The sequence below is a fragment of the Rousettus aegyptiacus genome, unplaced genomic scaffold (genome assembly GCF_014176215.1).
Source record: "Rousettus aegyptiacus isolate mRouAeg1 unplaced genomic scaffold, mRouAeg1.p scaffold_m13_p_6, whole genome shotgun sequence".
NCBI lineage: Eukaryota > Metazoa > Chordata > Mammalia > Chiroptera > Pteropodidae > Rousettus > Rousettus aegyptiacus.
This window is the reverse complement of record NW_023416309.1, coordinates 103,349,766-103,371,649: the sequence shown is the minus strand read 5'-3', so window position 1 is coordinate 103,371,649 and position 21,884 is coordinate 103,349,766. Positions and strand designations below refer to the sequence as shown.

At 33.6% G+C, this 21,884-nt stretch overlaps 1 protein-coding gene across 7 annotated transcripts in view; it reads right to left on the bottom strand.

The window, feature by feature from the left end:
* TANC2 (tetratricopeptide repeat, ankyrin repeat and coiled-coil containing 2) overlaps positions 1 to 21,884 on the bottom strand; it is a 288,365-nt gene that overhangs the window by 191,056 nt on the left and 75,425 nt on the right. For all 7 annotated transcript variants that reach the window (XM_016128285.2, XM_016128304.2, XM_016128256.2 and 4 more), the window contains exon 3: positions 16,523 to 16,594. In XM_016128285.2, the coding sequence (XP_015983771.2) occupies positions 16,523 to 16,594 (72 nt within the window). The remainder of the gene's footprint in view (positions 1 to 16,522; positions 16,595 to 21,884) is intronic.

The window sequence follows — 21,884 nt, the reverse complement described above, 5'->3', positions numbered from 1 at the left end:
TTTCTTCCTGATACAACCCTTTGCAACAAATGCATGAGCAGTTCTGTAGGCCATCGACCTAAAATAGATTTCAAATCTGTATGTCCTCTCTCTTTATCCCACCACTACCATAGTCCAGAGCACTATTATCTTTCCCAAAAACTTCTGCTGGCGGAAATCTAGTATTTATTACTTATCCTTGGATTTTAGAAATTTTACCAGCACAAGCATTAATTTTTCTCTTCTCAGTAGACTGTGGGTGCTTTCTTTTACTATGTTTACAAATTCTTCTCTTCCAACTGATAATTTTCCTCTCTCTGGAACTGTGATCAGATGGATAGTGTATATCCTAGACCTATTTCTCGTCTCTTTCTCTCATATAGAAATAGATTTCTCATATTAAAAATGGATTTCTAATCTTTGAGTTTTCATGAATAAACTTGAGATTGATTTATATGGAATTATAGTATTTTACAGGTTTATAAACAAAGAGGCATGTCATTAGTGTAATTCGCTAACTGATGCATCCTTTTATTGAGAAAAATCAGCATAGAATTTTAAAAAGCAATATATCTAGAAGAATACATTTGATTTAGTGAAGCATCTCTTCTCACTTTAAATGTTCCAAGATTAAAACTTAGCTGATAAGTTTAGAATCTTGTAATACTCCTTAAGGAATAATACTGTAATTAGTCCAATCTAGATGTCCTAGTTTACTTTTCTGCTTAAAAATATTTTTCTTCATCTTCTCTGTCCCATAAATGCACTTGAACTCACTGTAGGTATAGAAAAAAAATTAAAAATATATGTATCAATTTTTAAAAAGGACTGATAAGTATTCACTGATTTGACTGTATTTGTCAACCTTTCTTGGGTAAATAGCAACCTCAAAATCTCAGTAGTCTATAACAATATTATCTTTATGTTCATGATGTCTGCAGACTGACAGTGGGTCAAATGATCTAGGTTGGGCTATCAGGTTCAGAATTACTCCGACATGTCTTTGATATTGGGCCTAGTCACAGAAGGGGCAGTGAATACATGAGAAATGCTCTTCTCATGGTAGATCACAAGAGTGCAGGAGGCTGAGTCAAATCAGAGGGGCATATTTAAGACCTCTGCTCACTAACATTCCACTTGGCACGCTTTAGTGGGAATTACTGAAAAGGTACATAGCAAAAGAAATGAATGTATAATTTTATAACAGGGAGGAAATGAAACATTGGGAATTCAAATTACCAAGTACATAAGATTATAAATACTGGTACTTCAAGTTACTCAATTTTTATTTTCTACCTTTCTTTTTCTACTACTTTTCCTGCTTCAATCAACCAAATAAAAGTTACTGAAATAATGTGATAGAGATATGGCAGAATAAAATAAACTGCTAATTTGCCAAAAAAAAAAAAAAAATTCAGTTTTTCTGGATCTGGACACCTAATGATTAGATATTCAAAAGTTGAACTAAGAAAGCAAGGGATATTAAGTAAACACTTAAAAAATGTTAGAAGTAGTTATGATTCGATACAAACTTCAGTCATCACTAGTCATATTTAATACAGATGCTTATTAGATATTAAACTTTAAGTTAAAAAAATTCCTTAGCCTAAGGAAATACCTAGAGAACTGCCTTCTAATTTTTCAAATTACATAAATAACCACAAGTAACGCTTATAAATAAAAAAATAAACCACCATAATTCATTGAATTATATACATGATTTGCAAATTTTTCGTTTACAAGTATCCTTCAATAAAAGTTTATATTTTTAAAAAGTACACAGAAAAATAAAACAAAACATAGCATGGTGGCAAACTAGCCCATAAAGGCAGAGAGTTCTTATAGTTAAGAAACAAAGGGGTTCTACCTAAATTATTCCAAAAAATCTTTTTAGATCAAGGCTAAATCACTCTGTAACTTGGTTAATATTCTCATTACATCCATCAGGCAGAAAACAGGCCAAGAGAAGTGTAAAAACTAGTACGGGATCATGTAGTAACTCAGCATGATTGCTTATGTAGAAAATTTTAAGGAATCTACAAAAAAAAAACTTATAGAAAAAAATAAGTGAGTCGGGAAACTTAAAGGTCAGAGTCAATATGTAAGAATCAAGTGTCTTCTTGTATACTAGCAATGAACACTTGGAAAATAAAAAACTTAAAAACCAATCATTAAAATAGTGCCATTAAGAACATAAAATAATTAGGAATAAATCTAACAAAATATGTACAATATTTGTATGCTGAAAACTATAAAACATAATGAAAGAAATAAAAGACCTACATGGAGAGAGATACTGTGCTTATGGATCTGAAGATTCTCTATCATTAAGATGTCAAAGAGGTTTGAAGCAATCTCAATGAAAATCCAGCACAGTTTTTCGGTAGAAATCAACAAACTGATTTTAAAAATTATATGTAAAAGACAAAGGAATCTAGCATACACAAAACAATTTTGAACAAAGAAAAACAAAGCTTGGAGTCTCATAGTAGCACCTAATTTCAAGACTAAGTGTAAAGTTACAGTAATCCAGAGAGTATGTGGTATTGGTAAAATAGACACAAAATCAATGAAATACACTAGAGTCCAGAAAAAGACCCACACAAATATAGTCAACTAATTTTTGACAAAAGTGCAAGAGCAATTCAATGTCAAAAGGATAATCTTCTCAACGATAGATCTGGAACAATTTGATATCCATCTGTAAAAACATAAACCAATACCTTTACTACAAAGTCAAATTGAAATGGATCACACGCCTTAAAATTATACCTAAAACTATAAAACTTCTGGGAGAAATATAGGAGAAAATCTGTGTGACCTGGTGTCAGGGAAAGATTTTTTTACAATGGACCCAAAAAAAGGTGACCCAAATAAGAAAAACTGGTATGTTGGAATTCACAAAAATTTTAAATTCTACTCTTCAAAAGATACTGTTACAAAATGAAAATCCAGTATCAATTGAGAATATGTTTATAAAATACATATCTGATACAAGACTGTTATTTAGAATATAAGAGCTCTTTTTAATTCAGTAACAAGAAACTACCCCAATTTGAAAAATAGGCTAAACATCTGAACAGACAATACGCTAAGAGCTATGTATGTCAGATAAGCACATGAAAAGATGCTCAACATCACTAATCATTAGGGAAGTGTAAATTAGGAGATGTCACTACACCCCTAGTAACATGAAGTAAAATGGCTAAAATTAAAAAACAAAATGCTGACAAAACCAAGTGCTGAGAAGGATGAACTAGAACACATATATTGCTGCTGAGAATACTAAAGGGTACACAACTTTGGGTAACAGTTTCACAGTTTAAATATAAACATACCATATAACCCAGCAATCTAACACCTAGATGTTTATTCAAAAGAAATAAAGACACATTGCCCCCCACCCAGGTCAAACAGTAGACTTAATTCATAATCTCCCCAAACTGGAAACTACTCAAATGTCCACCAACTGGCATATGAGTAAACAAATTGTGGGAATTTACATACAATAAAATATTACTCAGAAATAAAATAAAATAAAATGCTGATATATAAAAAAAAAATCCAAAAAATGAATGAATCGCAAGAGCATTAAAGCATAAGGAGCCTGAGCCAAAAGGCTACATACAGTATGGTTTTATTTATAAAATATTCTGAAAAATATTACAGTTATAGAAAACAGACCAGTAGTTGACAAGGATCGGGGCGGGAGAAAGGGACTGACTACGAAGAGGCATGAGGGAACTTCACATGATGAAAATAAGCTATATTTGATTTTAGTGGTAGTTATCTGACCATATATGTTTGTAAAAATTCATGATACTATATACTTCAGAGAAGCAAATTTTACTACATATAAATTTCAATAAACCTGACTTTTGAAAAACCCAGATAGCTTTGAGGGAATATGCTGACTACATGCACATTTATGATTTGTGAACTTTTCTGACTGCATGTTTTATTTCAATGAAAGTCTACTTTTTTTAAGTATAGGGAAAAAAATAACAGTACAGGTGATAAACTGGCCCCTAAAACAACTGTCATCTTGTCAAGCATACTATACATAATAATGCATAATTTGTCAAAGGGCTTTCATGTATTTCTGAAACAAAGAGGTATGGCCTAAATTATTCCTAATGTCCTTTCAAGGCAAGATTTATACCACTCTGAGTCTGCAACATTCTTAAAAGTTCATGTGCTAACTTGTAAAAATAAGGCAGAGAAAGTTTAATAACTAATATAGGATCACATAGTCAATCAGCAGCAGAAGACAATTAGAAATCAAACTCCTTACTGTAGTCTATGCGGCCCTATACGATCGGGCCCCACCTACTTAATTTTCGGACCTCGTCATACCTCTCAACTTCTCCGACTTCATCACTTCCCACTTGTGCCATCGATTCATATGCTTTTGTCACACTGACCTTTAAGTTCTTTGATCCAGCCAAATTTATTCTTGATTTACAACCTTTGCCTTTTTCTACCTAAAATGCTTAGTCCCAGTATCTCTGCAAACCTGGCTTTCCTTTGTCTTGAAAAGGTCCTAGCTCAAATGTCACCTCCTCAGAAAGGCCTACCAGGACTAATCCAAAGTTACCATCCCCTCTTCTCCCTACCTCTCATTCTCAAGCACGTAATCCTATTTTATATTCTATTAAGTTTTTATTTCCAAATGTTAACATTTTACTTTATCATATTCTTTCTATTTACATATTTGCATGGGTGTATGTATGTTTTTCTGAATGGTTTGAGAGTAAGTTTTACACAAAATGCCCCTCTGTGCCTAAATCCTTTAGTACATATTTCCTAAAAACAGGACATTCTCTTACATAATCACAAAATATCAACATTGAAACATCATTATTAATACAATATTATTATTTAATTCACAGAAATTAGATAACTATGCCAATTGCCCACTAATGTCTTTTAATAGTAAAATAATCACACTTTACATATAGTTGTCTTATCTGTAGCTTCCTTTAATCTGGAAAGTTCCTCCACCTTTCTTTTTTTCATTTTTTTAACATTGTTGAAGAGTAAAGTTCATTTATTTTGTAGACTGTCCTTCAATCTATGTTTATTGAATACTTTCTTATGATTAAATTTAGGTGGTTTTTTTTTGGGGGGGGGGTCAGAAATGATGTGTCCTCAGTGTAGCGTATCATGAGACACATAATAGTTATTAGCCCCATTAATGGTGATTTAACTGATTCCTTTTTTTATTTAATTTTCTCAATTTTTATTTTTCAATTAGAGTTGACATTCAATATTATTTTATATTAGTTTCAGGTGTACAGTATGGTGGTTAGACATTTATATAATTTATAAAGTGATCCCCCAATTAGTCTAGTACCCACCTGGCATTATACCTAGTTATTACAATAATTATTTTATATTCTTAATAGTGCTTATCATGACATGAAATTGCCTGCTTCTTTTATTTATCTCACTCTCCTAGAATAAAAGCATGATAACAATAAGGATTTTCATTGGCTTGTTTATTGCCCTTGCCCCTCGGCCATACTGAAACCTGGGCAGTAGGATAGCCCCTGGGTGGACAGGAGCGTAGCTGACTCAGGCCTCTAGTCTTCTGTGGGAGCCCAGATATGGTCCTTCCATCCGCCTGGGATGCCCGGCCCTAGCGTAACCCATTGGTACTCTCCTCTCACAATCATGTTCCTAGCACAGAAAGAACACCCTTCTGTGCAGTCCTTAATGCACTGGCTAGGATTTCTAGACACAGTTGAAGAAAAGTGGTGAGAGCAGGTATAAGAGAGAGAAAACTCAGCTTTTCCCTACACTGTCTTCATCAATGAGATGCAGATAGAAGGGAATCTTATGGTGAGATAACTTCTATGGATGTAATCTGTGTGAAAAAACTTTTAGAGGGAGTACTAATCTTATTTTGAAGGAGAGAAATTATAGAGGAGAGACAAATGATGAATGCAAGGATTTTAAGAAAGCCTTCAGTAACTACTATTTCCATTAGAGACATGGGAGATTTCAAAATGAAGAGAAACTCTTCAAATAATTTCAGAGCAGGAGGGCATCTGGTCTATAGTTATCCCCCAAAAGTACATGAGATGTCAGACTGAAGACAAAGTTTATTAATGCAATTAGTGTGGAAAATTCCTCAGAAACATCTCTAGTCTTGTGGTGCACTAAAGAATACATACTGGGAAGAAACTATGAATCCAAAGACTTATAGGAAAAGCTTTTGCGGGATCACTCATTCTACTGCTCACCTGAGCATCCATCCACACTGGGGAGAAACTACAAATGCAATGGCTGAGAAAAGACTTCAGTAGGAACGTTAAGCTCACAATGCCAATGTGAATATGTATAAAGGAGAAACATTCTGACTATAATGAATTCAGAAAAGCCTTCAAAAAGTACTTTATTTAATGTTACTGAACACATGAGTACATCCTGAAAAAAGGGTCTATGAATGCAACAACTGTGGATAAGTTTTCAGAAGTCATTTATCCCATGGGAAAAATATGAACACATACAAAGAAGGGAAATTGTATATGTGTAACGAAAATGAGAAAGGCTTCAAGATCCCTTTTGCCTTTACAGACACACGGGCATTAACACTAGAGAGGAATCTTATGAATACATATAATGTGGGAAAGCCTTCAACCCCTAATTTTCCCTTGTTCTATATTACAGAATTAATAGAAAGAAACAAATCATATGAGTATTTTACAAATACCAGCAAGGACATATATCCGAAAAACATGATTAGGTTCCAGTTTCATGAAAGACAGGATAAGTATATTCTACCTTTACTTGCCCACTGAATACAACTATAAACCCTTAAAAACATGACTAAAGCTCACTTACAGTTTTCTGAGAGAGAGGGGGAAAAAAAACTCAATGGAAAAGTACTGGTGAAGTTCACAGTCCAGGGGCACAGACTTACTAAAAGACTGTGACCTAATCGTAGGACTGTAGAACGCTTTCCCCTCTCCCACTCCTTACCCTTCCATTACTATTAACACAGTTCATTTCACCCAGTACATCACGTCCACTTTGCAGCAGAAACTCACATATTAAAAGTATACAAAAAAGCAAAACACACAATCTGAAGAGACAGAATATACATCAGAACCAGAACCAGACATGGCAGGGATGTTGGAATTATCGGAGTGAATTTAAATACTTAGGTAAAATTCTGACAAAATATGTACAAGATCCATGTGAAAAAAAACTACGAAACTCTGATGGAAGAAATCGAAGACCCAAATAGATGAAGAGACAGTCCATGTACCTGAATAGGAAGAATCAATATTGTCAAAATGTCAGTTCTTCCCAAAGTGATCTAACAGACTTGATGCAATTCCAAATAAATCCGAGGAAATTATTTTGTTGATATCAACAAACTGATTCTAATGTTTACATGGAGAGGCAAAAGACCCAGAATAGTCAACTCAATATTTGAAGTGGAAGAACAAAGATAGAAGGCTGACACTACTGAACTTCAAAACTTACATTAAAGCTACAGTGATCAAGGCCGTGTGGTGCTGTGAAAGAATAAACAAAAAGATCAGTGGAACAGAATAAAGAGCCCAGAATCAGGTCCACACAGTTAACTGATCTGTAACAAAGGAGCAAAGAGGGAAAACAATAGAGAAAAGATAGTATTTATAACAAACGGTGCTGGGACAACTGGACATCCACATTAAAAAAAAAAATGAATCTAAAAAAAGACCTTATTGTCCTTCACAAAAGAAATAAATCAAAATGAATCATATACCTAAATATAATATGCAAAGCTATACATTTTCACTGTCCTATATCCATCCTATTAGTCTTCCTGCTCTAGTTAACATTCTAATCCATAGAGACCTTAATATATCCATTTCATAGGGTACGACGCTGGTCTACCACACTGATAATTTCATGCTGATTAAACTTGATTAACAGGAAGCAGCAACTGATGTAGATACTATGGTAAAACACATGCATGCCAGAGTGTGGGAAATACATCCCACAAAAACTCAGCAGTCTTCCACATCGGTGAAATTTCTATGAGCTCTACGGTCTTGAGCAATCCAAGATAGCCCTTCCAAGGTGAAGAAGTTGCTGCACCTACTCTCTCTTACTACTGAGAAAAATGTACAACATGCCTTGGCTTTTTGAAGCAACTGTACCTGATCTGGGTACTATGAACCACTTACCAGGACTCTGGATGTGAGAAAGGCCCAGATCAATAGAAGGCTCTGAAACAAGTATGGGCTGCTGTGAAAGCTGCTTTGCCACTTGGCTTATATATTTTTGCCACCAGATTCAGTGTTGCGTGAAGTACCTGTGGCAGATACGATTCTTGTATGGTGCTTATTGCAGAACTTGAGGTGAATCTCAGGGTAGAGCTCTAGTATTGTATTTAAAAACTATGCCATCCTGTGCAAATAACTATTATCCTTTTTTTTTTTTTTTTTTTTTTTTTTTTTTTTTTTTTGAAAAACAGCTTTTAGCTTACCACAGGGCCTTAGAACAAATGGCTGACCATGGGCTCCATGTTGCCATGTGATCTGGGTAGCCCATTGTGAACTAAGTATTGTTGAACCAACAAAACAATATGGTTGGTGTGTACTGCAGTACTTCATCACCAAAAGGAAGAGGTGCACATGAGATCAGGCTTGAGCAGGTCCTAAAGGCATAAATAATGTGCATGAGCAAGTGGCCCAGATGTCCGAGGTTCCCACTCTTACTGTATCACTCCTTTTCTCTCAATCTAGACATATCTGATCTCATAGAGAATTATGTGACCATCCCACTGGGGGCAAAAAAAAAAAAAAATCAGGCTTGTTTACTGATAGCTCTACATGACAACATGCAGATGACAACAACGCTACTGCCCCACTGTAGGGTAGTCTTGAAGGACAGTGACAAAGGGAAACCTTCCCAGTGGCAGAAACTGGCCAGGGAAATTAGTTGTTCATTTTTGCCTGGAAGAAGAGATTATGTACAGTGACTCATGGACAGTGTTTATGGTATGACTGGATACTCAGGGATTTGGAACGATTACAAAACTGATGAAATGTCAATTTGAGGATGAGGTATATGGACAAAACTCTTTGAAAGAGCGAACAGTATGACATTAATTTGTGTCCCAAATGAATGCTTACCAAAAAGCAAACTCTGTAGAGAAGATGCTTAATAACTGGGCAAATAAGATAACCTGTGTGGGGGCACTTGGCCAGTCTTTATTCAGCTGCTCTCTCCTCGCCCAATGGATTCATTAACAAAGAGGCCATGGTAGCAGGGATGGAATTTATACATGGGCTCAACACTATGGACTTCACTCACCAAGCCCAATCTGACTATAGCCATAGGAGAGTGTTCAACAGTCCATGAATGCTGCATGCTCTGGGGAAGAGGTAGAGAGAGATGCCCCCAATATATAGTACCGTTGGTGGGATGGTCAGCCAGTCATCTCTCTACTCATTTCTAGCCCCTGGTGATTTCCCCTTCCTTCTTAATAAATCAACTATGAATTTAAAATAAATATTGTTCATAATGTGAAGGTTTTCAGGTTATCTCAGTCTGCCCCCTTGTGGGAACCAGCTCTTCAATCTCTCACTGGGAATAAAACTTATTAAATCCAACCTGTACCTCAAACGAAGCAAAACAGAAAATGTATTTGCTCAATTATAATTTCACCCCAGGCTTTACTAATAGGTCCCTTCCTTATCCTTTTTTATCCAACTGTTTATAACCTTTCATTAAAATATTTAGTTTTTCAAGAAGGTTTTTAATGATTTTTACCTTTTGCCAGAAAAATTCAGATAAGAATATTTTAAATCAAAATATTTCTACATATTTAACATATCTTTCCCAACCTTTCTAGTTGCCATGATTTTATTCCTTTTCTTTCATAAATATGGATAAGCAAGGAGTGATCTGTATAAGGCTTCTAAGTGTTAAGTAGGCTGATTATCATAATACTAAGTGGGAAACTTAATATGTCCTGACATAAAATGTCCTTGGGGTTTGCACAGACCAAGAGTTTAAGATGTTACTAAATTATTATGAATCATTTTGAAAATATGAACACTCATACACAAACGAGGAAATGGTGGAATAAATATGGGTTACTATGTTAAAGACCATTATACAGATTTTAAGAAGTTAGAATTTCAGTATGTTCCTGAAGAGACAGCAATACTATACTGTTAATTGGGAAAGAATAGAACTAAAATTGCACTTTATTTTTTAAATATTCAAAAAAATACACACACGTATCCTTGCACATGCCAGTATGAGTTCAGTGACACATCCCCAGCACCCCAAGATAATAAGAAATTGTTGGCTAGAGGCCCAATTTCAAGTTTAATTTTATGGAAAAAGAGTGTTACACAAAGAACGATCAACAAGAAGCTAAGTATCTGAAGAAATATAGTACTAGAAATAAAGACACTTCAGAAGAATTTATCATTTAAGGCCAGATCCTTTTTTCCAAGTCTTATCCAACCACAAACAAACAAATTTGTATTTTAAATACTGGAATGGAAATACATGCTACTAACAAGACTGATTTGAATAAAACTTTGGATGTAGATCAGTATAAAGCCTGAACCATTCTTCTAGTGAAAATAATACCTATTTCACAGTATTATTCTGAGAAATAAATGAGTATTATGTGAAAGCACTTAACCCAGAGCCTGACACATATATATTATTAAATGTTATGTTTATTTTCTTTATTGCTAAAGCAATCTATGTTGAAAGCTTAATGTTTTTTTTATAATGATAAACTACTAAAACAACAATAGTTTTGTACATCAATGATGCCATTCCCAGATGCCACTATACTCTTACATTAAGACAAAGAAATTATACACTGAATATTGAAATAATTTTCTTTATCAATCTATATAACAAAACACTGTTGGCTTAATAAATCTTTTTGTGTATGTTTTAAGAACATGAACATCTCATTTCTACTAAATATTTTACGTATTTACAAGGAAAGAGAAAGAATCCGAAGATAGAATATTTGCCAATTTAGTATATTATTACTACAGACACGTCAGCATGTACGAATCAAATAAAACTGGCTATAAATAATGGGAATCATGTAAAGCCAAATACTGTACAGCCTCTCAGTCTTCTAGCAGGAGCTAGTCATGAGCATTATTATAGCAATATACACCTTGTATCTCAGAGCCTAATGCCTGCATAATGCAATCTTTGCAAAAGTAAATCAAAATTGGGTTTCAATAGTATCACACTGGCTCACGAACTTATTTAATATCTAGAATCAAATAAGTTCAGTCTGTGTACAGATGACTTCTAATAAAAAATCATTTGGTGCAAAAAAAAAAAAATGGAGCTAGTACAACAAAAAATAACTGATTGAGGAACCAACTCCCAAAATACACAACCAGAATTCCTAGAATTGATGAGCTTCCTTCATTAATTTGATGGCCTAAATGCAAGATACTGGTACTATGATAGATGCGAAGATCCTACTGTTAATGAACTCCTAGATTACTATGAAAAAAAGTAATCCAATAATTAAGACCAAATATGGTAAACAATATAATCCTATTTTATACAATATGCTATAATGAAAAGTGGAAAATAACCACCCAACCCTTGAAGACCCTACTGGGGTTAAAATGGCATAATCAGTTTTACAGTCTTATTTCGAGAGCCTCATTTCACAAATCAATGGGTAGTTAATAATAGTCTGACAAATTACCCACCTTCGACAAATTTCCCACACTGCTTTACTTTTTCAGTTATGTAACAGAAGTGAACATCAAAACAATATGTGGCCTGGGCATGTCCAAATACCTCCCCAATACACTAAATGCTAGGTATTTGTTCATCCTTCCATTTAACAAATACCACCAATTTTTGTACGAAGGTGTTCTAGGGCTACAGTGATAAATAGGACAAAGTCTCTTTTCAAATGAAACCTATTTTCTAGAAGTGGAGATAACAATAAAAAGTAAATAAATAATTAATTTCAGGTAGTGATAAATACTGTGTGGGTGTTTAGGTAGGATGGTCAGAGAAGAACTCTTTAACCTAAGCAGAAATCGACAGCCCTTTAGTCAAGAAAGAGCTAGTGCACTGGCCTTGCAAATAAAACTCTTAACATGTTTAAGCAAAAAGGCCAACATGGATGAAACAGAATTGATAATGGAGGGTGTGGGAGGATGTAGAGTTGCCTTAGGAAAAGGACAACTCAGGCAGGGTCATGTAAAGAATGATAAAGACTTTGGAATTTATTCTGTATGTGATAGGAAGACACTGGATAATTAATAATTTTGTTCCAAGTTTGGGGAAATAGATGATTTGATTTGTTTTAATAAGAGCACAATAACTATCAATTGGACAATAAACTGTATGTATGTTGGCAAGAATGGAAATAATAAGTTAGGACACTATTTATCGTAGTAAAAAAGAAATGATGGTAGTTCAGACTGAAGTAGCAACAATATGGATCATGTGGAAATGACAGAAAATGTATTTTTAAGAACAAATTCTTAAAGCATTATAAAATGAAACAAAAAATTAATACTGGAGAAGACATATTAAGAAATCCATGGAAGGAAGACAGAAATTAGATACAAGTGGACTGAGGAAATTATAGCCCAAACCATGCATGGGAGGATAAGTGAAAGATGAGTGTGTCTCTGGGTCTGTTTTAAGCACAGAAGCAACAGATACAAGGAGCAGAAAGTGCCAAGGGGCAGAGATCTGAATGAGTAGGGTGGGATCTGATTCAGTGCAAATAGTATGGCCGTCTCCCATCTCCTACATTTGATAAGCAGAAGACAAAAGAGGTCTCTGTCCCTACACTAGAGCAGTGAGTGTGGGTATGTCTGAGTCAGAATCCAGTGAACCTGAGACAGACCAGGGGCTGATCTAGCTAGTTAACACACAGGAGTAAGCGCCCATGCTCAAAGGATAAGACATCTCACCAGACACCTTACCTTACATGTCTATTATTATTAGTGGAAAAGTGATGTTAAATAGAAACTGTGTCCACAATCAGGTAGAGCAGTTTATTAGGTACTATGTACTCATGTAGGTATATCAGTTGTTAACAATTAGTGTTTGTTCTGAACAGACTACCGTCTGTTCTGGTTGGTTGATATTTATGGCATACTAATTATTAAATATTTTGAATATCATCCCTCCAGACAGGCAAACATGAAATACAATGAAATGAAAGGGCTCTGGTTCTGGGTTAAGATGGAGTAAGCACACTCCACCTTAACTGATACAACTAAAACTCCTGAATGTAACTGAAAACCTGGACAGAATGATGGGGCAGCAATCTGAGGACTCAGGGAAATTTACCGCACTACAATTGCTGTATTAGAAAAGTTCCAGTGTCACTGACCTCAACTTCTACATTAAGTACCTAGAAAAAGAAGAGAAAATTAAATCCAAAGCAGGAAGAAGAAAAATAATAATAAAAAACAAAAACAAAAATCGATGAAATAAAAAAATAGGAAAGTAATAACAGAAAATGAATGAAAACAGAAATTGATTCTTTGAGAGCAGTAAAACTGATATAGCTCTATCCAGAATGATCAAGGCAAGAAATATCCAAATTATCAATATCAATAATGAGAGAAGTGACTCCACTACAGACTCTATAGATTTTAAAAGGTCACTCAAGAAAAAAAGATAATTCAAATAGCCCTATTAATTAAATAAATTTAATTTGTATTTTAAAAGTTTCCCACAAAGAAAATTCCAAGCCCAGATGGCTTTCCTAAGAAATTCTATCAAGGATGTAGTAATAGCGATTCTATACAAAGTATTCCAGGAAATTAAAGAGGAGAAAATACTTCTGAACTTTCAAAGTAAATCTATGAGGCCAGGATTACCCTGATACCAAAATCAGACAAAGACATTTCAGACTAGAAAACTAAAAGTCAATATCCCACGTGAACACAGATGCAAAAATAATTAAAATTGTCTTAGCAAATCAAATCTATCAGCTGTACAAAGACAGGTCACACAGGCTAGATTTGCTCATCTTGCTTCAGAGCACCACGTCCCAATCATAATGGTCCAAATCAAATAATGAAAAGTGAAGGAAACTGATAAGGTTTACTACTGGAGGTGACTGGCAAGGACATGAGCTACGTAGCACCCTGTCCCAAGGCCTGTGGACTTACTCTAACAGCTCCTTTCCTACACGCTGTTTTACCTTGAATTTAGATTTTTTTTCACTTATTTTTTTATGTATCACCAATTCAAACCTGAGCCTTACGTCTAAATCTTTCCTAAGGATAATTAAACACATAAGGTTTCTATCGACCTCCTTTCTGAGGACTCTTCTGGAGGCTTCTAACCTACTCTCCAGTTTAGTCTAGTTGCCCTCTGTCCTTGTCTTTTTGTTGTCGTCCTGAAGATTTCACCTTTCTCCTTTGTTAAATTTCCTATTTCCTGTAACCTATTTGGCTGACTTTCTATTTATTTATTTGACTTTCTATTTATTTATTTATTTTTACTTTCTATTTTTTTGCTGTTGCTGTTGACTTTCTCATTTTGATGGATCACATCCTCCAACGGATTCTCAGGAAACAGTATAAAGCAGACTAAGAAAAACCTTACATGTTGTAAAACATCTTAATTTTATTCTTATAGCTCACTAATAGTTTCAGTGCATATGAAATACTAAAGTTAAAATTATTTTCCTTCAGAATTTTGAAAGTGATGCTCCATTTTTCATTCAGTTTCTAATGCTACCACTAAGGAGTCCAAAGCTGACTGATTACTATTGCCTTGTACATAACAAGTCTATTTCTTCTCTGGTCCAGTGATTTGAAATTTCCCCACAGTGTACATCTTAGTTTGTGTTTATATTCACCCACTGTACTGAGCACTCAGTAAGCCTTTCAACCAGAAACCTCATGTTCTTTAAGTTCAAGAAAATTCTCTTGAATCATTTAGTTCACTGTTCCTTTCCTGTTATCTCTGTTCTTTCTTTTGGGAACAACTATTATTTGAATAGTGTAATTCCTTCTTTTCTATAATCTTTGTCTTTTTGCTCAACTTTTCCAGAGATTTCTTCAACATTAATTTTCTAATACTTCTAACAAAGCTTTTGATCTCTGTTATCAGAATTTTAATGTCTAAAGCCTCTTTTAAAATCAAAATATTATTCTTTTATAGTATCTCCTTCTTGTTTCATGGCTGTATTATTTTTTTCTTATTCCCCTGAGGCTGTTAATAATGGTTCTATTATTTTCCTCTGCAAAATTTGTTCTCTCCAAGCTGCTTTATTCTGTTTATTTTAATCTCTATCTTTCATACATTAGAGAGATTCTTTAAATATCTGGTAATCTTTGATTAGCTGCTTATATTTAAGAGAAAAGAACTAAAAGGCTGATTGGGAGCTTTGATAAATGGAGTGATCTCGCTGTTTATTTAAGAAATCTCTGATGACAGCGTTTGTGTGTTTTTCTTTTTAGTCAGATTCCTCAGAATGATTAAATATTAGTATAAATTAAAATTTCCAAATTGACCTGTATAAATTATTCCTTTTTATTGTGCAACAAACAATTTTATAAAAACAGTATAATTCTAAAACCTGGGAAGAGCAAACTTGGAAGAAAAAGGGAACAGGATTATGGAATAAATGAACCAGGAGCTTTCACAGAATTAAAACATTGCATATTTGTAAACCTAAGCTTTGTTTTACTTGTAAGTAACGCTTCTCTAAAAACGTAACTCAGTAATGAGTGCCTGAAATATAATACATTCACCAGTTTGGTTTCTCGATTCTCATTCTCTTAAGAGAGCACTTCATTCAACAATATTTTTTCTGTAACTACTATATACCAGATTATTTATTTTTGGTACTGAAAATATAGCAATGAACAAATCAGACAAAAATGTCTGCAATCTTGGAACATTCATTCTGGTTTCGGACAGAGAAAATAAAATAAATACAAAGGTGATAAGTACTATAAAGAAAAAGAAAGGTGAAGAGGCTAGTCATGTAATTTTAAATAAGTTAGTTAAGGAAGGCATAGCTCAAGACTTCACTGAAACAATATTTTTACCTACTTTGAAAATTGTCGCTTCAAAAAAATCAGTAAGAAGTCAATGAAAATAAATTTTAAACAAAAAAGGAAAATAAGATCTTAATGTAAGACAACAATCATAAACAAAAACTGTATCTCCTAAGAGAGATAAGACAACAAATACCGTATTGATAAAATTTTAAAAAGTCAGTGTGATAATACTCCAACAAATTTTACTATTAAAAATTTACTTTTGGTTATATTCCAAAAGTGATATCCAGACATATACCTCAATGCTCCAAAATTACTTAAAACCTTAATGTCATTTTTAAAAAATGACATGAGACTTTCATTTTCTTTTATCTTAAACAAATGATATCATACAGCACTTTAAGATTATAATATTTAAAGCCCTAGAATATCTAAAGTAGACCTGGCAGAAAAACTCCAGTCCTCAGAGATTAAGTACTAGGAAGGAATAGCTGATATCTTTTCTTTTTAATGTAATAATAAATGTAATGAAAATTTACCTTGCCCAGAGCAGCTTTGGCGAGAGTCTACACTTGACTGTCTTCGATCCGGTGGTTCCTCGCTCCCTCCATCTGCATAAAATTAGAAAGAGAATAAGCAAATAGATCATGAAATCGATGTAATATCTTCTCTGGTTCTGCCTATATCTTAAAACTACTGTACCTCTCATTTATTTTCATTTCTTATCATTTCAATCATTAAAATATTTGAGGCTATTTCCTATATAAATCAAAGGTTCTTACTCTTATTTTTGTGGGGATGGTTTACTCTCCCCTCTTAAAGTCTAAAGACAGTGAAGGAGTTCTTTCCCTACTCTCATACATGTATACCCTACTTTGCATACAATGAAGAAATGTTATCGGCTCTACAATTCATTCACAGATTTCGAGTTTAGAAGTCTTGATTTAAAGCAATGCCTAAATTAATTAGAGCTGCTTATTTGTCCAAAGTACAACAAATAATTCCTAGAGCTATGTATTTTACTATAATAAAAATTACATTCACATGTATTATGAGCTATATTAATATATGAAAAAGCAATAAAAAACAGAATCAGAAAAGCTCAGAAATGAGAAGACAGAAACCAAGAATTAGAAATAAAACAAAAATCATTTCAGTAATAAAGACTAAACTATAAGAAACATAAGATCAAATAAACATAAGATCTTAAAAGAAATAGAAGGTAAAAGGATGAAAATCTTTAACAAAATTAAACAAAAGATTAGAAAAGATTTGCAAAAAGGTGCCATGTATTGGAGATAAGCAAAGAAGATCCAGCGTAAGGATAAAAACAGAAGTCATTAAAGAAAAAACCAAAGTGAGAGAACAGAACAAATACTAAAAACTATAATTCAGAAAAGCTTTCCAGAAAAAACAATGTGTGTGTGTGTAATATGTATAATTACATGTCTTTGTAAATACATGTATATGTACATACACATATACATACATAGACATATGAAACTATGTATTAAAAGAGCACAACGTGTACTTGAGACAATCAACTTAGATCAATGTACCAAGACACTGTCTACTAAAATGACTGTACTTTAAAGGAAAAAAAACATCCTTTGGGCATTTAGGCAAAAACATCACATGATTTATAAGAGAAAATAATAAAAGAAAATGGAATAATATATTTAAAGTACACAAAGAAAAAAATTTGAGCCAAAGATTGTACATCCAGTAAAATGTACCTTTAAGTATAAAGAGTAAAGACAAATTGTTATCAGCATGCAAAAATTCAGGGAATATTGTTCCCATGATCTCTTCCTAGCTCTAGTAGAGAACTAACTTTAGGCAATAAAAATGACTACAGAGACATCAAAATAAGGACTGGTGATGAAGAGTAAATATACAATTGATTGTAGAATTAAGACTAAATGAGAGTTTTTGAATGGAGAGGTTACAATATGAATGGCTATAAGATCTGACGATGTAGATACTATACAACCATAAACAAATGGGGGAAGAAATGAAGAAAGCATAAATGAATGAAAAAAATTTAACTCATTTCAGTAATCAAAATTGGTGACGGTAATGCTTATAAACGGGCATAAAACAAATGAGTAATTATGGGATACTCTAATGCCGTCGTCTCCTTGAGAACCAGTGTAGAAGGAAGGAGTTATAGAAATAACAACCGAAGAAGTCACATAAAAAATCTGTGGCACTGAATCTGTAATTGGAAGCATCAGTACAATCTTATGTCGCAGGTGTATCCTAGCTCAGTCCACTGAAAATGCCTAGACCAGGGACTGACCGAGTAATCATGACCATCCCTAGGGCCCAAATTGTGATCTTGAAATGCAATTTTCCATTAAAAGAAACCAAGACTTCTTAAAGAACTAGCTTGTTTAGCAAAAGAAATACACTAGATAAACCTGAAATGTCCTGACATATTCAATAGTAAGGAAGCTATCAAAGACAATATACGAGTAGGTCATATCAAAAAGATGCAGTGAAGATGCTCTCACTGCCATGAGATCCTAACACCACCAGCACACTAACTGGTTACCTTCGGAGGGTAGCGGGAACTCCAGTCATTACCTTGAAAACTGGAGAAATAAGAGGATTAAGCAATTCAGCCTATATTTCCTATATAAACTGTATTACTAGCCAAATAGTACATAAAAGATATGTCTTTATAAAATTATTTCAGATAATAAATGAGAAACAAGATAGAATTAGAATAGCACCATTTCACAACTCCTAATGAACAGCTAGCTCTACAGGCACCAAGCATCAATGGCCAATAACATCAAAAAGAGTAAAAACCATACATTCTATGCCTCCTGATGATAGGAACACAATAACTAAAGTTTTGCCAAAGCAATCCAACTTGAGTCCGGTCAAACCTCTGAACACAGCTGTCAGTTTTCAGAAAAAAATGAAAAAGAAAAGAAAATGTTGAATTGTTCTGTGTACACAATCAACAAAATTCAGACTGTGGAAAATTCTGTAGGTCAAACAAGCCAGGTCTTTCAAAAGATTAAAAAAAAAAAAGATTAAAGTATTATGAAGTCCTAAATTATTATAGAATAAGGATTTAATAAATAAAATTATTAACTTAATAAATTTCTACTTATTAAAATAGAAAACTATTCCAGAAATCTATAGCATCTTATATCAGGTATCAGGATGCGTAAATATGATCCTAGTCAATTTTTCTTCCTAGTGATCATTTAATTTCTCATGTAAGTATCCTTCTTTACTTGGAAATCAATTACAATGAACAACAGTCGTATTCGGGCATGTTTTAAATTTTCATTTTTTTTGTTAAAGTAATATATATGTATCACATTCTCTTTTTTAACATCAAAACATGCCCTCGGAGTACGTGAGAAATAATATGAATAAAACATAGTCATTTCCCCTTACCAGCAATGTCTTCCTAAACAATAAAAGGAGAAAAAAAATAAAAACAAGGCTTCAAATAGCATTACATTTGCATGATTTGCAAAATGTCAGGGTATCAATAAAACAATCCACAGGAAAAATACAGGCAAGAAATGGTTTAAGACACAGTTTTGACTCAGCAAGCCAATGAAAATCAGAAATATGTTGCAGTAAATTTGAGTAATTCACTCCTCTAAGGCTGAAACCTTAATCATGTTTTATCCCAATGAAAACTAATCATGAGTTGAAATTAACTCTCAGGTAAAAGTTAACAGTTAAAGATTTTTTTTAAAATAATAAACTCACCACTGCCCTAAGATGGTGTAGAAAAAAAATTAGCCTCTTTAAAAGTGTTTGTGGTTTGCCTATGGAACCAATGAACCCATTATCCAAAAACAGCAAGACTGCAATGATGTACAGTATTTTAAATGTTTTTGCTTTGCTTAACACACAATTCCTTCAGTATAGATAAGACCTCCCACACATAAGACTTACATCTATATTTATGGACTAAACAGAAGACATTCAGTCACCAAGCAAGTCATTTGCATAATACTGATTACCTCATCCTGGAGTGTAGAAGGTAGAACAGGGCTATGTCTGTGAAGTTAAATTTACTCGGCAAACTTGAGTTAAAGACTTACTTCAAATATATTGTGAACTTTACAGAGGAAACACCACTGATGTCATGGGTACGGAAATAAAAAAGAAAAGACCTGACTGTCCAACTCAAGTGCTAGCTTTTCCAATCAGAGCTGAGGTTTCCTGCATTTGAGATAATCATCAGAGAACATTTTTTTTAATAAGCATACTGAATTAAATCCGGCAAATAATATAAAATGATATACCTTTAATACTAAGAAACGTGATTAATAGAATTCTTATTCCCGTTATTTCAAAGAGGAAAATGTCATAAGAGAATTTACCTCATAGACAGCTTTCAACTCTGGTGTATTAAAGCACTAAAACATTTCTAGTAGAGAAATACCAACCATATAAAGAATATTCAGTATCTAGTGATTTCCTATGAAGGAATTTAAGTTAAGGAAAGTTAATAATAAATGGCTAAACAATTCCAAGAAAAAAATGTTTTATTTCCTGTAAGTGGAGGATACTTTAAATGATTATTTTTATCAATCCAGACTCAAAAATATTACAGTTGAAAATAAACGACTTAGGTGACCTTGAATTTGGCAGCCCAAGCCTATCTTTAGTGTTCTCAGATACGTAATAAGCTAGAATCAACATTAGATTAGATTTCATGAGTTAAACTTTTTCAAGTTGTTTATCTTCAATCTTCATTTAAAAACTTAAATATATGACCCTAATAGAAAGGGTGGGAGGTATTAAAGCTGCATGGAATACAATACATATAGATTAAAAGTTTTACTATTCAGGTATGAATACTATACCCTTAAAGAAGCATATACAAGAAGGTATTCACTTTATGCCAACAAGGACAGACATGAATTGGAGAACATAAACAGATATTGAAAGAAAATGCAAAAGGAAGACCGGGATGATAAGCCACATTTATTTATTATCCAAGGGCCATTTATAAAGAGGTACATACATAAGATGTTCCCTGACTACATATGTACTCCGATAAACAGAAAAGATGAAAAGTAGCACATTTGTTTGGGGTAGGAAAGAGAAAAGAAACCACTATTTATTTATTCAATATCTATTCTCTGTTGGGTTCAGTGCTGGTAAGGCTTTTACAACATTATCTCATTATTTCATTTAATACTAGTAATAATTCAATGAAATAAGTATTATGCCCATTTTGAATATAAGACTGAGATTCAGGAAGTAAAGTTACTTTCCCCGAATCACATTGCTAGGAAGTAGCAATCCTAAAATTAAAATTGCCTGGTTTCTAAAATCAACATTCTTCTCAAGATTCTCCACTTCCCTCTACTAAAATAAAATAATCATTAAGGTAGGGCAGGGGGTGGGCAACAACTAAAGATAGCAGAAGCAGATAGAGACCAATTAAGAGGCTACTATGAAAATCAGGGCAAAGAATGAACACTTAGACTGAGTAGTAAGGTAGTCAGATTCTGGACGTATTCAAAGGCACGGCAGAGAGAATCTGTTACCAGGAAAAAAAAATAAAGAAAGAACCCAAGAGTAATTCCAATATTTTGGGCCCAAACAATGGATCTGCAATTTACTGAGATAGAGAAGACTGTGAGAGAATAGGTTTGGGGATGAGAAGAGTATCCAGAGCTCAGTTTTGGACCTACTAAGTTTGAGATGCATATTAGACAAACAGATATAGACATACATACGTTATCAGTACTTAAATCACATTTAAACTACATGACATCCCAAGAAGAGAGTATAGATAAAAGACAGAGACAAAGAGATAGAGAAGAGAGGTAAGAGGACTAAGCCTTGGGGCTGAATTCGACATGTAGAGGCTGGGGGTATAAGGAGAATCCAGCAAACACTAAGAAG